Source organism: Carex rostrata, chromosome 26, assembly GCF_964058835.1.
Source record: "Carex rostrata chromosome 26, lpCarRost1.2, whole genome shotgun sequence".
Taxonomy (NCBI): Eukaryota; Viridiplantae; Streptophyta; class Magnoliopsida; order Poales; family Cyperaceae; genus Carex; species Carex rostrata.
The window spans coordinates 4,453,970-4,475,211 of record NC_135943.1 but is presented as its reverse complement, the minus strand read 5'-3'; the positions used below and the strand labels follow the sequence as shown (position 1 = coordinate 4,475,211).

The following is a 21,242-nucleotide window of genomic DNA, read 5'->3' as shown; positions in this document are numbered from 1 at the left end:
GCTTAACCTCCCGCACAGTGTTTTTCTCCTCCCTTCCCTCTACGTATCTTCAGTTGGAGCACACCCTTAAGCTTCTTTAATCCTAGCAAGCTATAGTGTTCTATATCTAAATTCTAAACTTCTAACGACACCAGAATAGATATACCAGCATCTTTCCCAGGGCCAGGACTATTCATAAATTGCTGGTCTCCCTTACTCGCAATCGGCATTTGCAATGTTGCATTGGCCTCCTATTTCTAATGATGAATATTGTGATCAGATTATTAAGAACTTTGTGATTGTATTAGTGAACCACAGAAATATAGTTGACCTCTATTAGATCGAACCAAAATAAAGTGCTTCCTGATCTTATAAATTAAAAATGTTCTTGTTGGAATTAATTTCATTAATTACAACATATATGGCTTATATGTGATATAAATATATATTGAATAATAAATTGTCAATATCTAATTAGATCCGTTATGAAGTGATCAAATTAAATATTATTTATCAGGTTCAATATGTGTTATGAGAAGTGGGGTTTTTAATGTGTATAATGCGTATTAATAACTTTATGATTTAGTAATGGTCTAAATTATATAAAGTTTGGTAATAATACAATTATGTCATTGGTCTCCAGAGAACGCAATTAAATATGGCAATGTTCTATAAATAAGGAAATATCCAATAAAACAAGTTCTGTATTCAGACTCGCTAAGAATCCAATAAGAAAATAGGCTACAGATTCAATAAGAAAAACAAGATTGATTAATTAATTAAACAAAAAGGCACCTATTCAATTTCAATTAATAATGAATGGTAGGTGGTAGGGACAAAAGGGTCACTGTTTCTCATGTTTATCATCACATGTTTTGTCTGTCAAGTCTTGATGTGGAGTATAATTTAATTATTAGCTCGGGGGGGGGGGGGAACCCGTATCCTCTCAGGTATTGCACAATTATTGCAGAGGATCACTTACTTTACGGTTTGAGATTAAATCTCAACCGGCTTGGGATTCGGGTCACTGTAGGGGCCCCATTTTTGGGCTTTGAGATTCGTGCCAAGTTAAAAAGTACGGTTCAGATCTAGTAATTGTAAAAGATTCCCTTATCAGGTATTGGAGAGGATGTGAATTCGGGGCGCGGGGGGGGGGGGGGGGGGGGGGGGGGGGGGGGGGGGTGTAGTAGTACTGCATGCAACCTTGCAAAGGGCCCACTTGTTGAGAACCATGTTTCGTACCAATCCAGCACAGCCCAAACACTTTTATTTTTGGAAATAAACGAGTTGCTCTTCTCAAAGTACCAATAGAAATGTAAGTTTAATTTTTTGGAGCCAGATTCTATATAGTCAAATTCATTGGCACATTTGTTTTTTAAGATAATTTATTTAAAAATTAAACCAGTACAAAATGTAAAGTGCTCCAAGCTTAGATATCCAATAACACAAGACAACAAAGTACAATGAGACTTATATGTTAAGGGTCTGTTTGTTTCTCACGAGATTATATACACGATATGAGAATTGACAGAGTTGGAAACTCATTTTTGAAAAAGTAGGAAACTGCAGGTTGTACGGGAATAAATATAGAATGTGTTGAAATGAATATTCAGTTGTACGCTGATAATAGTTATGCGAAATCTTTATTTATTTTAAAAATAATTATATTTATTTTATTATACACCATTACCAAGAAGCAACACATTTTTGAATTAAGTAGGCACTTTATTTTCAGTAATCGCTTTTTTTTGTTATAATTTATGTCAAAGTTACGTCAGATTTGTTTTTTATTTTTCCAGTTCTTAGATTGTAATTGGAGATTCAATATTTTTTGGCTAGAATCGTTATTGGTTAATATGTTAGCTGGAGTTGTTATTTTTTCAAGAAATATAATCAAACTGACAGTATAAAATTTTCCAACAGCTTTGTAATTATTGATTAAATGATTAAGTAAAACAAAAGGTGCTAGGATCCATCCAGATCATTTAGCTTCACAAGCAAAAATAAAGTCGAAGCAAACTACTTATTAAAAAAAAAAAAATGAGAGTCACATGTGAAGTAGATGGAAAGATGAGAGAGGAGAGAGAGTAACTATATAAAAAAAAAAAGAATCAATGACTTGGGAAAACAAAAGTGAAGTCTGATTTAACAAAAAAAATTCCATCAAATTGAACTGAGTTGGTAACCGAAATGGAAAATAAAAGAGAAAGAATTGGGAATAAACATGTCATCCTAAACAATGCTGGAAAAATAATTGGGATGAACCAAAAAGCAAACTAATTTCCATATCCCGTAGTCGGCCGTACAGGCTCTTATAGGCTCTTATGGCCTGTTCATTTTTAACAGGATTATACAGTATGAGAATTGACGGAATATATGAAAATTCACTTTTGAAAAAGTTGTAACTCATAGATGTAGGTTGTACGGGAATAAATATGAAATTTTTTCAAATAAATATTCAGTTATACTGTAAAATTAGTTATAAATTTTTTTAATTTATTTTAAAAATATGTATACTTATTTTATTGTACACCAGTACCACCTCGAAGCAACACATTATTGCACACCTCCCATGCAACGCCAGTTAATAGCTGGACATCACCCATATACACCAATAATTTAGGGTTTATGATTCAAATTTATTATTATTTTATTATTAGCGTAGCACCACCGACAGACATGCATCGAATTATTAAATTTAGGGTTTAGATTTATTCCTTGGTTGTATAACTTTGCAAACTTCAAAGTGATTCAAAGAGTGGCAAACTTGACTGGATCTAGCAACACATTATTCTGAGAATGTGATAGCGGCTGTCGTTGTTTACATTTTGCATCAGAGTGCAACTCCAAACCCTAGTTACATCACTATTCAGTTAACTACCATAAAACCACAGCTCCTTCTAACAATGTTTGTCCCACAGTAGGGCTTCCTGCAATTATTATTATTTTTAACTTCCTTTTAAATGAAAATTTTGGATGTTTTAACTTCCTATACTCTTTCCTTTTACAACCAAAAATTTGATGCCAATGTACTTAAGACTCTGATGAATTTTGGTTGTTATTTGCATATAACACTGCTGAACTGTTGTCACAAAACAATTTTAGTGGTCTCTCAATAGACTCCACTATACGCAGCCTAGTGACAAAATTGCATAGCTATATACCATGATTTGATGTTTCATGACATGCAATGAATTATGCTGCCATTGTGGAAAATGCTAAAAGTTATTGTTTAACACTCTTCCACCTTCTAGTTAACATGAAGATGTAACCGGATGTAGATATCATGCTATCTTGATATCCTCCAAAATCAGAGTCAGTATACCCAATGACGTCTAGCTTGTTCGATCTCTGATACGTGATCATGTGGCCTTTTGTTCGCTTTAGGTATCTCAAGATTCGTTTGGCTGCTTTCCAATAATCTAGACCTGGATTTGATAAGTATCGACCCAACATGTCATCCTATTTTCTAAGTTATTTGATAAAGTGAAATGTGGAAATCTTTGCTGTAACTGTAACCATTTAACTAAGTATATACCAATTAACTATTTTTGAAAAGACATATGCAAATAAGAAAGAACAAAAGCATCAGCTGCAAATATATACCTGTTTGTCACAATAGAAAATAAGTTAGGAAATTGATATTGTAATGCATGTTCAGTGCACAATATATCCAACCAAAAAGTAGTGGTCTTATCATTGCCTATTTCCTTATTAAGACCCAAATTAATAACTACATGATCCTTAAAAATTGCTCCCCAAAAAGGAGAGCATAAAATAGGAGATGTTCTCCTACCATATTTACTCATAAGAATTGCTTTTCATCTTCCATGCACTGAGTTATCAAGGAATCTGATCCACCATTTACCTAAAAGTAATCCATTCATAATTTTTGAGATCCAAGATCCCTAATCCTCCTTTGTCTTTACTTTTACAAACTACTTTCCAATCTACCAAAGCATACTTTCTTCTTGTTGAATTACCCCCATGTCATAAAACTTCCTTCTTATTTTATTATCGGATAAACTTTAAATGACGAATCTGAACCATTGAAGCTCATCTATGTTACACGTGATGCGTCAATTTAAATTTTCAAGTTAATTTTGTATAGATTCAAGTGGTTAAAAAATGTTCAAAAATTAAATGTGTTAAAATTAATTTATGAACCTTCTAATTTTGATTGCTAGTTATACTAAATATGAAACTTAGAGGCTTGACCTCTAAATTTTCACTCAAAAAAAAAATTTATACTAAATTAATTTAAAAGTTAATTTTTTTTTTTACATCTATATGAGTTTCAACGCTTCAAATTTGGTATTTAAAGTCAATCCGATAGGTTTTAGAGTTAAGTTTACAAAGATAATCGATGAACTTAGAATTAAACACCCTAATTCTACTCATAGGTAATTATATCATTTACTTTGTAAAGATTCTTTTATGGAGGAGCCCTCTGATGTGCAGCTATAAATTAGTACAAATAGTCATGTGGGTGGGGACTTAATATTTCGGCCGACATATAATTATTTGTACAATGACATAACTCGATAAAACTATATAAAAAATTAGTGCTCAAAACTGTGACGAACATTAGAACAAAACTTCTAAATAAGTGCCATGGTTTTGCATCAAAATAATTACTCTGATTTGCTTCATAAGAGATTTAGAATTTAGTGTTGTCATTTCGCGCTTGCTTATAATTGTATATTAAAGAATTATATGGTTGTTAAGTCATTTTTAATTAGTTTATTGCACACCTCCATGATCCCATGCAACACCAGTTAATAGCTGGACATCACTCACTAAGGAAGATGTGGGTAGTGTTTGGCAAGATGGGTAGACTTAAATGTTAAGCTTTACTAAAGAAGAGGGGAAATAAATCTACTGCGATTCCACGTCCAACCCTTCAGCTATTTTGAGATCCGTGCAGAGAAAACAATTATTGTTGAGATTAGTGCATTCTAAAATATTAAGAATGTGATCTAGAATTGCAGGGAGCCTACGATTCCTTCGGAATCGCAGCAGATGTATTTACAAGGAAGAAGTGTTTAACAAGATAAATTTAAGAAAATGAGTCTTTAGCTTTCTTAAGGCTCAATTGCTTAAGTTATGTAGAATGAGGGCTTTAAAATTATGGCAAGTCTAAAAAAGTGAGGAAAAGAAAGATTAAGAAAGTGATTTTAAACTTTGCAAAGGAGTAAGTATTTGATAAGTTTGATACTCTTTAATTTTCAGGAAGCTCTAAGGAGCTCTAACTAGAGTGTGCCAAACACTAACACATACCCCACAGCATCAACAATTTATGGTTGACGATTCAAATTTATTATTAATTTATTATTAGCGTAACACCACCCACTCTATGCATCGATTTATTAAATTTAGGGTTTAGATTTATTCCTTGGTTGTATAGCTTTTGCAAACTTAAAGGCCCCGTTCGGCAACATGGATTAAGGGGTGAAGGATTAAGAGCTTAAGGAGCTCATGTTCGGCAAGTGAAAGATTAAGATAAAAGATGAATTATATATAGAAAAAGTCTATTTTATTATGTAATAAGAGACAAAGACCAATATACCCTCATTGTAGATTGTTATATAACATTATTGATTGATAACGGTATATAGTCGATTCATTGTTTTCCAAAATATATTGCATTTATAAATTAAAGACACAAGTTTATTAAAAGAATGGAAAAATAAACAAAATTAATTTTTTCTTTATGCTTACAAGGCATGTGTGCCAAAATTACATTTCTTTATAAATTTACAAGGCCTGTGTGCCAAAAATAAACAAAATTAATTGGTCGGATCAGAGGTTACATTAGAACGACCTGTGGCTATATTCTTCCCATAAAGAGCTTCGACTCGCCGGTACCATGGAAAAGTCTTCTTAACATACTTCTTGTATCGAGTGGGATCCTTCTACAAAATCAGCATAAGAATTCATTATAAAATAATCAATTTCTAAACCATATAGTACATGTTGCTGCTGCTTACACCATTTAGAAACTTAAATAAAATTATATAAGCAATTATGCAAACTACCAATTATAAATAAAATACCTCTTGAAGATTTGTCCAAGCATCTTCAGGTACATCTGGTGTGTGTGCTTCTTCATTCCAACCACACCCACTTCGATTGGCCATGTGCCAGAAAAAGCTGAAATCACCTTTCAAATTCTTCCAGCGCAGTTTCAAGCTCGTTAAAGCACGCATTTGGGTGTTCTTCTTGGTGAACGAATTGTACACATAACTCCATTCATGATCATTGTACCCACCATCGCTATTGGAATCTTGTCTTCTACTTTGAACTTCAGCTAATAAGTCTAAAAAGAGGGAAGTCTCGTGATCAGACCAATTTGGATCCCTCCGGCCTTTGGTATTATTTTCGTTCCCTTGAACAGTTTCCGTGTTTGTCTCTTTTCCCTTACCTCCACGCTTACCACGGCCCTTGCCCTTCTTACTCCCAATTACTTGAGCTTGTTCCGCAACGAAATCCATAACTTAGCTTCACCTTTAAATCAAAGACATAATTTGTTATAATTAAACTACTGATATTGTAAAGGAAATGAAAATCTACATCTCATTAAGTCTCTGTGAAGAAAAGTTAACAACTTCACAAATTTCAGAAATTACTAATCGATGACATATTCAAAAGAACTAAAGAGATATATAACATTACAATATAAAAAATACACAAATTCAAGGTTTATTTCTCATTTTTAATTGGAATTTGTCACAACTTTTAACAACTATAATAACAAATAGCACCTAGATACACCAGCAAGCACAAAGATAACAAATAGCACCTCTATGTAATTATTCAGGCTCTCCTGTTACAATCCATTGTCTAATCGTTTGGATTGTTTTAATGTACTAGTTGAGGTGGGAATGTCAATGGATTAATTGTAAGCACAAAGATAACCATCAGCACTGATTATAGCATAAAGGAGGCTAAATTGGATTAATTTATGTCAAATATTTACGTGAACTGTACATGAACCCCTTACCTGAAAATTTTCTTTTGTGAATTGACCATCTTTGGTTGTAATCTTTAGAGACGATTATGCAAATGAGAAAAAAAAAATATACATTGATTTATCAAAAAAAATATATATCATAGCAAAAAAGAGTTACCAATTATTGTAGATGTAGTATCCTTCAAGGGATTAGGTTTGAAATCAACCAAATAAATCAAACAGAATCTCAGAAATTGGACCATGTTTGGATTTCTCGGAGACAATATATATTATCAAAGAGAATCCCAAAATGAAAAGGGAGAAATTTATCAAATTGCTCGGAGACATGCATAGTGACTCAGTAAGGAAATCTTCGTTGTGATTGTATCAAGAGATATGCTAACGAAAGAAAAAGAAAAATACCTCTGAGCAATTCGGGTGTCAATAGAGAGAGCTCGTCAACGAGAATAGCAGTGTGGTGTCGGATTTAGAAATAGTTCGTCGGAGAGGCATGAATTTGCACCGGAGGAAGAGAATTTTTTTCTTTCCCGTGTCTAGGGATGCGTTCCCGCTCAAGTGAAAGAGAAGATAGAAAATGAATTAAAAATGAAATGGGCCTTAAGGAGGTCAGATTTTAAGGGTATAATTGTCCAGAAAATATGCACTTTTTGTCTTAAGGAGGTTACTAAGGAAGTCAAAATCTTAAGGAAGGGGTACCCAAGATTTAGATTCTGCGCTAAGGAGGAGATCTTAATCTTGCTTGAGGAGCTGCTGTTCGGACGGATTAACATAGATTAAGACTTAAAGGAGCCTTAAGGAAGCTAAATCTTGTCCAGCCGAACAGCACCAAAGTGATTCAAAGGGTGGCAAACTTGACTGGATCTAGCAGCAATTATTATTGTTATTTATTCATTTTTTTGGGAATATGACAGTAGAGCAAACTTGTCCTTGTTTACATGAGAGTGCAACTCCAAACCCTATTTACATTACTATTCAGTTACTACCATAAAACCACACTAGGACTTCCTGGCATTCCTTGCATTATTATTATTATATTTAACTTCCTTTTAAATGAAAATTTAGGATGTTTTGAAGGATTACTATATTTTATCAATTTTCACATATATTAATTATTTTTTCTGAAAGTACATATTTATCTATATAACTACTTGGACTGTTCTAACAAAAGCCATAGACATATAAATATTCTCACATTTAGAAAATGTACATCTTGCATATATGTACATTATATAATGAGTGAGTCTATGGTACTATGCATATCACGGGTTGTTACCGTGCTACGGCTCTATATTTAAGTTTTCAAATCCTAATGGTCGATCCGAACCGTTCATCTTGTTCTCCATATTAATATGTGTTTGGAAATCAAATTTTACATTTTTTGAAATTTTTTTACTATTTTTTTAGATATTTAGAAAATCACTTGATCTGAAAATTCTGAACCATCCAAAAACAGTGATTTTCAATAAATCTAAAAAAATAGTAAAAAAAATTTCAAAAAATGTAAAATTTGGTCTCCAAACACATATTAATATGGAGAACAAGATGAACGGTTCGGATCGACCGTTAGAATTTGAAAACTCGAATATAGAGCCGTAACACAGTAACAAATCATAATATGCATATATAGTACCATAGACTCACTCTTATATATATAATTCTTATAACTAATTAAAACCATCTGCAGACGTTGTATGAAACTCGAATGCATTATGATAAAAACTAAACTGGACACATCTGTTTCGGACCCAACTGGACATTACAATGCTTCCTCTCCAACGATTTGAAAATATTCCCTGCGATAATATTTTTTGAAAAGCTTCCCTGCGATATTCTCTCTGTCTGGTACAGCTCACGATAAGCTCACTCAGGTTATTTTTAATCCTAGCTATGAAACTTGTGTATTGTAGGGCTGTACAAAAAATTCTTAGTTCGTGATTTGATTCGAGTTTAATTTGAAAAAGTTCGTAAAAAATTCGATTCGAAATAGTTTGAAATTAATTCAAATCAAATTCAAATTGGACCTGGTTTGTTCGAAATAAGTTCGCGAACTATTCTAGTTCGAAATTCAAAGTAACGTGAACCGTTAATTTTCACTTATGACTTATGTTCGTTGATGACTTAAAAATTAAAACATAAGACCGCCCAGTCATAAATCATAACTCGTAAATCATAACCTTCGCTCTCAGTTCTAAAATCCTAAATGACTTCCACCTCTCGCTTTCGGTGACTACAACTACTGTATTGTGTTCTGGTGGGATTAAAAATTAGAATGAATACAAAATAATTTTTAGTGTACTACTGTACATGCATATTTTAATTCTATATCAATTTGTTTGTCTGAGCATCTCATGTGGTGTTACCTTCTTGTTTTTTTATGTTAGTGCATCGATAGCGATAAATTTAAAATGTCAAGATTTGAAAAAAGTGAGCAGAGTGGATCAAATAATTGAGTCAAGTTGGCTTCACTGAAAGTTGCACATATTGATTTTTTATTTTTAATGGGATGTGATGTTTTTGCTATTGTTTTGAATGAAGTAAAAATTATGTTGATTGCTTTCATTTCTATATAATTATCTAGTACAGTAGTCATGATGATATTATTATAGCTATAAAATACGGCTATTAATTCAATAAATTTTAATTAAACAATATATACACATATAGATCTACTGTGAATTTACAAACAGAACTAAACATTTGAAATTGTGAGATAAATAAAATATGGTAGTATAATTTTATTTTATAAGAAAACTAATTGTATAATTACTCATAAAAACAACAAAATATTTTAAATTATTGACTCAGATTCATCCAGCGCGATTTTTGTTAAGACTACGGATGGTTCCATAACCGTCTGATCTGCTTTAATAATTGTACGCACTAGTTGAATTGATCTTATAGAAATGTGCAATTTGTATTTATAAATTAGAAATCTGACTCATATTTTTTTTCTAAAAAATGGTGCTCATAATTGTCTAAGATATATGGTGACAGTTGCCTAATATATTTATAATGTTCTGATCTGAATTATTGGATTGATTATTTGTGTAATTTATCTCTTCCTCAAAGTAACAGGTGAAGTTTATTTATCTCAGATCTCGAATAACAACATATTATATAATTAAGCATGCTTGGACGTCAAGGAAGGTTAAATTAATTCGCATTGAAAATAATTGAGAAATGTGATTATCGAGGGACGAGATATCGGGAACATGTGGCCTCATTATTTGGGATTCAATTCCAAATAAATATACAAATAAATATACAAACATCTCAGAAATTAAAAAATAAAATGACATTACTAAAGAAAAGACTACTATATATGGTTAAAAAAAAACTAATTAATATAAATCTAGATAGTAACTTGACTTTAAAGGAATCTAAACTAATATAAAGATAAAGTACTATAAATACTAGAAAATTGGTATTGTTGTGTATCATAAATTCTAGCCAAAATATATCTCTATTCTTATATTGCGATTCATTTTCTTATTTCTCCTTACAGCTATCTTTGACTATCTTGCAATTAAAAAATACTATTCTATTGATTTAAAATTTGCAAGTACTCCTTCCATACTACATTTTTTTTTTCTTTTTTTCTCATTAGAGTCTTCAATAATATTGTGTGGAACTTGGGTAGTATTATTTTCAAAATTTGATTGTTGATTGTTTGGAGTACTCATGGTGTAACAAAAAATATTGAAATTTTTTTTTTGCTTTTGTTAATAGCTTTTTAATTCAGGACGATGGAGAGAAATAACTTTTCTATGATTCAAAAAATCTATGAATGGAATACTAATAATTTGTAGAAATGACATATCAATGAGAGTAATAAATTTTCATTATTATACATAGAATATTAAGGCAAATATTGAAGGATGTATTCATAGCAATAAATTTTATTTAAAAAATTAATGCAGCTATCATGTAAGGAATAAATTTGGCATTCATCTGTGTGTATAAACATAGCGAATATGTGATTGCATTATATTTTCTCACATTCAAGTTGTTAAAAAGTAATGGACTCACCACGGCTTATGCAAAAATTAATATGCAAAGTTGTATTTTTATATATTAATAGTTATTAATATATGTTTTATCAGATATTTATACGGGTATTCGGTCGGGTTCAGTTATGGGTCGGATAATTAAATGAAACTCATATCCTATACCCATTACAGTATCGGTTCCAATTTGGATCCGAATCGAATATTAAATTATTAATTTTGTAACCATACCCATAATTTAACCAGTTATATTTTTAAACTATACCTTATCCAAATTAATTGGATCCGGGTCAGACCCGGTTCAGTTCCGAATCGGATCCGAATAATCGGATAAAAGTAGTACCTCAAGTCCTTACCTTCTAAAATGTACATTGAGTATCTTGAGTATGATAGCAATGCACACGTGGTTATTACGTCAATGCCCACTTATTTAGATTTTTAAAATAATTGATAAAAAAAACAATAACGAGTTGTTTTAGAGTATGAAAAATGCTTTATATAGATTTGCACTTCTAAATATACAAAATTGAAATAGTAAACCTATAATATGTACCTTCTGAATAAGGATGTAAACAGAACAAATTAAATTCAGAACCGACATCCCTAAAATAATATTCGCATTCTACATTTACCCAGTGAATATAAATACACGAGTATACCACCGCTGTGATAGCACAGTTGGAAGTGGTACAACTCTTTATTCAGAAGGGCATAGGATCGAATCCTGCGACTGCAGAAAATTAGAGAGTTAGTTGTGGGGTGGATGTGTAGCCTACAGGTTTTGATAAAAAAAAATAAAATAAATACACGTGTATTAGATTGATGTGAAAAATTTTAAAATCGAATTGCACCTAATTTATACGGATACGTAACTGCTAATTTGATGTATACACATCCAAATGCAACACAGATAATTGATAGATACTATAAATATGCAAGTATGAATTAGTAAGTAAGAAGGTTTAAATACTTTTATTTTGGATGCTTTTATTATGCTTTCATTTATAAATAAAATTTAATAACTTCAATTTAAAACTAACATGTCAAAAGTAAAATAGTTAGATATAATATTATGGCATTTTGACTTTGTTTTAATTGATTTCAAAATTTTGCAAAAAAATGCATTGAGGGGATAATATTTGGACATTGATTGTTCCACTAATTGACTCATTTTAAAAAAGAAATAAAAAAGTGATATTCTTTTATGTGAATTTACTGAAATAAAATAGATCATATTTAACGTCTTTATTTTGACACGTTTTATAATAATAATAATAATTATTTTTAAATGAAAGCATTGAGTTAAAAAAAAATTAAAGTATAATTTTTTTGAATATAAAATGTAAGTATTTCAATTATGCGTTGATAACATTATTGGTAAAAAAACTTGCTTATATTTGATATTTATTACAAATATAAGGTAAATAAAATACGTTAGTATATTCCCAAAAAAAAAAAAAAAATTTTGAGATTATTCGGAAACATCCGATGCCCGTATTCTTCTCTTTGTGGATACATGAATGTGAATACAAATATAAGTTCATCTCAGGTTGCATATTTTTTTTATTTATAGATTTACCTTAATTGTAGATGGTTTATGTGACTAGCTAAGATTTATCTTCTGGCAAGCGTATTAATTTATGTCTATTATGTGTAAATTTAACCTTGATATGGTGTCCTTTTTATTATTTGGCATTACATGAGTGATTAAATTTTAAGTGGAGTTAAGAAGCAATTGTTCGGTATAATCGGATTGAGAAAAATGTGCAAATATATATCAGACTCGTTAGATCATGTATCACATTTCTTAGATTATGTTTTACTTTATTATGATGTGGATTGTATGGACATTATATATGTATGCTTATTTACTGATATTATGACTTGTGCTTCTTTTATGATATTTCATGCTTCCACATTTATTTATTAATTTTATTTGATTAGCCTTGTGTGTTATTGAGTTAATTAACACAAGGCGTGGATCGATCACGCCTTAATACAGTATAAAATATGAAGAGTACGATGAAGTAAGTAATTTAATCCTCGTATACTTTATTCCACAATCAAACATGATATTAGATTATTACAGTAAAACCTACTAAAATCCCAATAATTCAAAATGTTATACAATCCCTATCTCTTTTTGAATTATTAACCTTCAAATTTATAAAAGAGAGAAAATAAAAAAGAAAATGTGCATAACATAATTAACGACAGCATTAATTACTCTCTTTCCAGCAAAATATGCTCTTTGAACTAACAAACATTATTTATTAAATTATATCTACCTGAGTCCTGAGCTCATATAATATATAATTTCATAATAATAAAATTAATATATATATATATATAGAGAGAGGAGTTGGCTAAGTTCAAAATATTTTTTTCTAGCACTCGAAACAAACGATTTGGTTTTCTCATTTTCAAAATTTAAATAGTCGATCTAAATCGTTAGATATTCAATCTATATTAAAATGTACTTGGAGACTAAATTTTATATTTTTTGAAATTTTTTTAACTATTTATTAAAGTGATTTGCAAATCGTTGTTTGAATTTGAAAAATGAGAAAACCTTTAAAAATAACTCAGCGGCTCGGCACTTCGTTGCGTTTCCCAACTCTCTTACTTTCGAATCGACCAGTTTAGATTTCTAAACCCATCCTGTCGCTACTCTTTTTTTTTTTTTTAAGATTTATGATTTATCCCATCGCTACTCTCTCTCTCTTCTTAGCAGTTACCCACTACCCTCCTCCCTTTCTCTTTGATCTCTAGACTCAGCTCTTTCTTTTTCCAACCTCAAAAGTTTTTATATCTTTTACCATACTCTCTCCTGGCTGTTGGTTTCCCCTCCACCCATTTGGAGTTTTTTTTTTGGAGCTCCTCTGTTGCGTGCTTGCAACTGCGATTCTCGAGACTGGATTGAAAGCGAGGTGGAGAAGCAGCAGCTAATCATCACCTTGGTACCGATCCTTGCCGGTTCGCGTCTAGAAGCAAATTTTTGATAAATTGTTCATGCCTTTTTCGTTACTCATTTGTTTCTGTAATTCGGGGTTGAGTTGATCTTATTGCATTTGTCTGTGATTTGAATAATAAATTTTTGTTATCGGTACGATCTTGACTTGGACCTTCTGTTTTCAAAATCGCATATTTGCATTGTGTGAATTTTTGGGTTATTTTATTTGTCAATAGACTGAATTGAAACAGCTCTAATATTTTTCGGTTTGAACCGAATAAACCGAAAAATAGTCCGGTTTGTTCGGTTCGGTTCTTAATCTGTTGATAAATTTAATCGGTTCGATCGGTTTTATTTTAAAAAACCGAAACCAATTCGGTTTGACTATTTTATTTCGGTTCAGACCGAACCGACCGGTGGAACACCCCTAATTCCAATTTCTCTTCCTCCTGAGCACTACCTGTCAAATTGTTTGTTTGTGTTGCAGCTCTCATTCAAAACAAAGATGGTGATGATACTCGATGTCTTCCTGAAAAAGTTCAGCGAACTTCTTGTGCAAATGGTGCTGGATGAGGTGGGCATGCTGCTGGGTATCCCTGGCCAGATCGAGAAGCTGGGCGACACCGTACGTGACATTCAATGTATCTTTGCCGATGCTGAGACGAAGCAAAGCAAGAGCAGTGCCATCGAGCGGTGGCTCATGCAGCTCAAGGATGTCATGTATGATGCTGATGACATCATCGACCTCTGTCAGATCAAGGCAAAGGAGTGCCTTGCTGGCTCCAGTTCCCATTCCTCGTCAAATGCTCGTTGTGGCTGCCCTTTGCTCTCTTGCTTCCGCAACCCGATATTTGCCCATGAGATTGGTTCCAAAATCAAGGACATCAATTCGAGGCTAGAAGGGATTGCCAAGAGAAAGACTGAGTTGGGTTTGATCGAATCACCAATCTCTTTTGGGCCTTCCGATCCTGTTCAGCGAGTGGACTCGGTCATCATCAGCAAAACTGATCCCTCGATTTTGCTAGCTAGTATTGTGGGAGAAAAGATTGAAGAAGATACTGAGCTACTAGTGAACTGGCTGACAAAAGAAGAGATGAGAGAACTCCTTCCTGTTGCTACTATTCTAGGGATGGGAGGGATAGGGAAAACCACTCTAGCCAAAATGATCTTTAATGATCCGAGAATTGATGAGGAATTCCAGTTAAAAATTTGGGTATGCATCTCAAAGGAGGTGAAAGGAATACAAGTGTTGAAGTGTGTGATCCGGGAGGCAGGAGGTGAGCCCGGTGCCGCCGAGGAAAGATCAGAGCTGGTCCCTTTACTCGAGAGGATCATCCTGAAGAAAAAGTTCCTTCTTGTTCTCGACGATGTTTGGATAGAAAGCCAAACAGTTTGGGACAACCTATTGTGTGCTCCCATGAGTCGCGGAGCATATGGGAGTAGATTACTTGTCACAACGCGAGATGAAAGAGTTGCGAATGCAATGAGGACCTCAAAATTACATCGGGTGGATAAGTTATCTGACATGGATGGCTGGTCCTTATTAATTAAACAGGTATTATATCACTCGTAACTATGATGGTATTTTACTATTTATTCCAAATTTGAATTTACATTGGAGGTGCCAACCTACTTACATTTTCTCTTTTTTTGTTAATGACTTCATATTGTTTGAAGCAACAGGCTACATCAAGCTTAATTAAAATTACAATTTTACATGTACTTGTTGAGAAAGAAATGCAGTCAGATCATGGGCAACTAAACTATATTGTTCATTGCACAAAGTTACTAATATGAATACAAAGTTACTAACTTCAAGTGTATATAATTATTTGGCAGGTAGCCCCAAACGGAGTTGAGAGTGACATTCAAGATCTCATGGAAATTGGAATGCAAATTGTTAAAAAATGTGACGGTTTGCCTCTTGCCATAAAGAGCATAGGAGGTGTACTTCGCACAAAAGGCAACACGAGAGACAACTGGTTAGCAATTCTTCAAAGCAATGTGTGGTCCATGGATGGCCTACCGGGAGATGTCCATCGTGCATTCTATTTGAGCTACGAGGACCTCCCATCACCATTGAAGCGATGCTTTATCTCTTTCTCCCTCTATCCTGAAGATACAGTGTTTTTCAGTAATAGTTTAATCTATTTATGGTTAGCAGAAGGTTATTTGCAAGATAAGGTAGATTTTTACGAGTTGGGGCTTTTGTATTACAAAGAGTTACTGCTGCGAAATTTTTTGGAAGATACTCTCAATTACCCTGATCAGGGAGAATGCAAAATGCATGATCTTTTGTGGTCTTTCACCCGTCAATTGGGAAAAGATGAGAACTGTGTATTAGATAATGGACAAGTTTTTTCCAAGTTTGATAGTACACTGAAAGTACGACGGTTATCAATAGAAGGAGATGTGGTAAACATTGAAATAATTAAGAAGCAAAAAGGGTTGAGAACATTATTACTTTTTAATAAACCTGAATTTCCACTTGATGATCTTTGTAAAACTGTTTCTAAGCTACGCATTTTAAATATAGGTGGGTCCAATATCTCATGCCTACCTGATTCGTTGTTTGGCCTTGTCCATCTCAGATATTTAGATGTCTGGCAAACAAAGTTAAGAACCATTCCAAATGCCATAGGAAATCTAAAAAAATTAGTATGGTTGGATTGTAGAGAGTGCGTTGAGTTGTCACACATCCCCAAAAGCATTAGTAGTCTACCAGAACTGAGATATTTTAGTCTCACAAATACGAAGGTCGAGGCAATCCCAACTGGATTAAATAATCTAGAAAACCTCAGGCATCTATATGGCTTCAAGCCATACAAGAATAGTTCGGAGGGATTCAGTAGTCTAGATGGGTTAGAATCTCTATCACAACTCAGGGTTCTTCATTTAGATGGCTTAGAGAAAGTATCTGATCAGAACATGGCAAAAGGAGCTAATCTTAGAAGCAAGAATAAGTTGGAGTATCTACGCCTTGGCTACATTTTCATGAGCTTTGAAGAACAACTTTCTCAAACTAACGAGAAAAAGATGACAAGTGAGGAGGTTTTAAATGAGCTTTTTCCTCCACCTTTCCTACAAGATCTTGGTATTATAAATTACTATGGTAGATGCCTTCCCAATTGGTTGAATTTGGGAGCAGCCCTTCCAAACCTGAGACATCTTGCAATTGATAATTGTGCTTGCTTTGAGGGCCTGGCACCATTAGGCCAACTCCCCAATTTGGAATTCCTTCGTATTAGAGATGCATATTCAGTCGTGAGTATAAGAGAAGAGTTATTGTTGGGGGGTTTCCAAAGCAAAGGCATAATAGAAACGGGTTATTCAGCCAAGCTCGCATTTCCCAAATTGAGTGCACTAGAATTCACCAAAATGACCAATTGGAAAGAGTGGGAGTGGAATAAGAGACTGCCAGCCATGCCCAAATTGAAGAAATTATATATTTGTGATTGTCCCCAGTTGAGATCTCTTCCGGATGGTCTTTCACACCATGCTACATCCTTAGAGGATCTACGTATTTCCAAGGCAAACAATCTGATTACTGTAGAGAACCTCCCATCTGTCAAAGAAATTCGTGTTCGGAAAAATCAAATCCTTGAGAGAATTTCAAATTTACGCAGCATCTCATATATTGAAATTTCACAATGCCCAAATCTAAAAGCTGTGGAGAACCTTAAAACTTTACAACGGATAGTTTTAAGTGATTTTGAAATGGAAACCCTCCCGGATTACTTGGGAATGACAATGCCTCAGAAGATGAGAATCAACTGCAGTGAGGAGTTGCTGCGGAAGATTGCAAACGAAAGAGAAGGTGGTTCTCAATGGAACAAATTTAAGCATATCCCCAAGGTGAATATCAATTCACCAGACGGATTTTTCTCAGCTACTTACCAGAAGACACCGTTAAGTTTTACCACCAATATAAGCACAAGGTTAGTCGCTTTATTTCTTTTATTATTACAAATAGCACCTATACATCCGAATTACTACCATACCGGTACAGTCCTGAGTTTCTTTTGGGATTTTGGCCCATTTCTCTATTTTATTCCTGATTTAACCGGTGTTTCTTATAAAAAGAACAAAAGCCATTTGTCGCTGGCTATCTTAAGTAGCACCCTGTCTTAATTATCTGATTGGTAATATGCATAATAAATTTCTATCAGTTAATAACATCCAAAGGATTATCTAGAGTTATATAATGTAAGTATATATTTTCAGGAATATAATCTCTTCTGGAAACAGCGACTCTGAGGTGATTTGAGAAACCCCACACCCTCCCTTCCTCTGCCTGCTCACCCCAACTCACGCCTCAGAGTAGCCCATCCATCCGCCCCTCTCGACCTCAACTCCGACAAAGCGGGTGCCGGTTCTTGTGGGCTATTCGAGCACCTTGCACTGGAATCAAGTAACTTGGGTACTAATGGTCTTTGTAACAATTCAGCACATAACTTTTTATATAGGTGTTAGAAATTATCAAAAGTTCATATTGCTTGAAACTCAAATTATCTTGGGCACTGATGGTCTTGGTAACCTACTGTTACACAGTTTAGATTATCCCATTTAATGGGGAGTGTATGGTAAGTTGTAGATTCAAACAGTTTGTATCATTATAGTAGTTTTTAGTTTTGAAACAATTACTATCTACTTTGAATTACCAAGAAGCTTTGTCAGCACTTTACGAATAAAGAAAATTACAGAACTTAAGCCAAATGACCGGTTTCTTATTTGTAGATGACAATTAGATTTTGTTATTATTTTCTTGAGGGAAAATAAAGTTCTGGGCTTGAATCAATAATTATCTTGTCAAAGATGCACAGGAAAAACTATTGACAGCAATATCTTGTAAGCACTATTTAGTATTTACTTACCACTAAGAATGGGTAATCAATTTTACAGTAGACCACCTAGCATTGGGGTTTCTAATCGGGCAGTTTTGTTAGAAAACCACCGATGAATTCGCGTACATCGTGTCTCTCATCCAAGGAATGCCATCAGTTTACCATGTCAATAGTGAAATCAAAGGCCCACTGTCAGGAAATGTTGCTTGTTCCTCTTGTGATGCCACCTATGACATCATGTAAATCAATCTCTCTTGTATGAAAGTTCAATATTTTGAAGTTGAGATGACTAGAACATTTAATTTACCTTTTGTTTTACATGACAGTGAAGAGGAGGCAAGAAAGAAAATATACTCTGTTTCCACTACAACATACACTGGATTTGGTGCCCTAATTTCGGAGGAGCTCTCATACAAAGTCAAAGGTTGATAGTTTTCTTCATCTTAGGTCTGCCTGGCCTTCTTTAAACTTTTTTCATGAGAAAAATAATACATGTATTGATATAAACTTGTAATCTCAGATTTGCTGGGTGTTCTTTGGGTTTTGCCTGATTCATACTTGGATGTACCAAACCAGGACTATGGAGGTATGTGCATTGAATGACTGTATTGAGTTTTGTCATGAAAAGTTAAATGTCAACAGAAAAGTTTGATAGGTATCAAAACTGTCTGTCTGGTATGGCAATAAATACTGATGCAACAAGTCACTGGTATTGTATAAGGTTCGAGATTGATTTTTCCTGGATTAAATCAAACACTAACATGGCATACTTAAAAATAGAAAGCTTTAGATGACAGTTATTAAGTCTCAAAGTTGTTTCAGGTCTGGCTACAAATGTAGAACTCCTAGATGGCATAAATTAGAAACCCATGTCTTAATTTGTTCTGTCTTTTTTTTTACCCACAAACAGGGGATTTGTACATTGATGGGAAGGTGATTCCTAGGCCCCAATTTCGGTTCACTGAGAGGCAACAAACACGAACCAGATCGAGGCCTCGGCCCAATACCCGGCATGAGACCATGGTTGATAGGAGGCCACTTCAACAAATGCAACAAGAAAACAAAAATGCTACACCAAAAAACAACAATCAATGATATATATGATTTCAGCATCGGATGAATTGACCAAACTGCCCGTCTTTATCAGATCAAGAGAAAAATCATCAGAGTTATACAAATCTTTTGCTTGGAATAATGCCCAAAAAAAACAGTCAGGTTTTGGTTTCTCTCAAAAAATGCACGAGGAAGCAGGGAAGTTTGGGCATTTATATGATAGGTATATGTTTATTTTTACTTTTTTTTTTTTATGTTTTTCAGATTAATAGGGAATTAATGTACGTTTAAACAAGCTTTAGGTCTGCCCCAAATTAGGCGTTGATGAGGTTTTTTGTTTTTGTTTTTACTTTATAGAATCCCGTTTTCGCAATTTATCCTCTTTATTAAGCTTGTTTCTTTGGGTACTTGTAATTAGTTTCATTTGTCTGATCTCTCTCTCTCTGTCTCTTTATTATTAATATCTGCTGTTGATATTCTTGATAAATTAGCAATCAAATATAAAAATGTTGGAACTCATCATCACTGCGTAAGCATGTTGTGGGTAGGGGTGTTCAAACGGTTTGGTTTTTAACCGAATTGGAAAATTTTCGGTTTAAATATATCAGTTTTTCGGTTTAAATGGATCGGTTCGGTTGAATTTTGAATAATTTTGGTTTAAATGAATCAGTTCGGTTTAGATTTTTTAATGATTTTATATTGGACCGACTGGTTTATATTGGTTCGACTCTAATTTTATTGGTGTTATAATGATTTTAGTAAATCAAACCGGACCGAACGAAATCGAACTTCAGTTGTTGTGTATGACAATTGACAATGTATTCTTTTTGTTAATAATATACCAATAGGTTTACTTCGGTTTGAACCGAACAAATATTTCGGTTTGGTTCTAAATCGGTTGATAGGTTTAATCGGTTTGATTCGGCTTTATTTTTGAAACCACAAAAAGTTTAGTTTAATCATTTTACTTCAGTTTGAACTGAACCGACGGTTTGAACACCCCTAGTGGTGGACAAGGTTTCCAGATTAAAACAACAAAAGAAACAGAAGTCGTGTGTTGTTTTGAAAACAAGAATAGCATGTTACTAACAGAAATTGCTCTACTGATTTAGCAAGATGGAAATACTCTTTGACTTCACATTTGGTGCGGGTACCTCACAAGTAAGGGTAACATCAAAATTGTTTCGTTACAGATCTCAGTGCTGCCTCCCCTGCAAATCTAATCTACCCCTATGCATAATCAGAAGGTCCGAATTTTGTGGGATGACAACTTAAAATAGAACTCATTTGAGTGATTTTAAGAGAACAAGCAGAACAGGTTGAAAAGTTACAAAAATCACCTGGGGTGAAAGTTACAAAAAAAAATTCATCTCTATTGTATATTAAAATTTTGGTGAGGCCTCCAATTCACCCATTGTGCTTCTTCCTTTGAA

The 21,242-nt window shown here is 33.4% G+C and overlaps 2 protein-coding genes across 2 annotated transcripts; one reads left to right on the top strand and one right to left on the bottom strand.

The window, feature by feature from the left end:
• Positions 1-5,768: 5,768 nt before the first annotated feature.
• On the bottom strand, positions 5,769-7,496 carry LOC144544111 (uncharacterized). Its single transcript, XM_078292525.1, has 3 exons — positions 7,355-7,496; positions 6,036-6,475; positions 5,769-5,894 (listed from the first exon to the last, which is right to left on the bottom strand). The coding sequence occupies exons 2-3, from the start codon at positions 6,471-6,473 to the stop codon at positions 5,769-5,771; spliced, it is 564 nt and encodes a 187-aa protein (XP_078148651.1). The 5' UTR covers positions 6,474-6,475; positions 7,355-7,496.
• Positions 7,497-13,655: 6,159 nt separating this feature from the next.
• On the top strand, positions 13,656-19,755 carry LOC144544208 (putative disease resistance protein RGA3). Its single transcript, XM_078292626.1, has 5 exons — positions 13,656-15,467; positions 15,752-17,850; positions 18,137-18,332; positions 19,083-19,203; positions 19,667-19,755. The coding sequence occupies exons 1-3, from the start codon at positions 14,418-14,420 to the stop codon at positions 18,177-18,179; spliced, it is 3,192 nt and encodes a 1,063-aa protein (XP_078148752.1). The 5' UTR covers positions 13,656-14,417; the 3' UTR covers positions 18,180-18,332; positions 19,083-19,203; positions 19,667-19,755.
• The last annotated feature ends 1,487 nt before the right edge of the window (positions 19,756-21,242 follow it).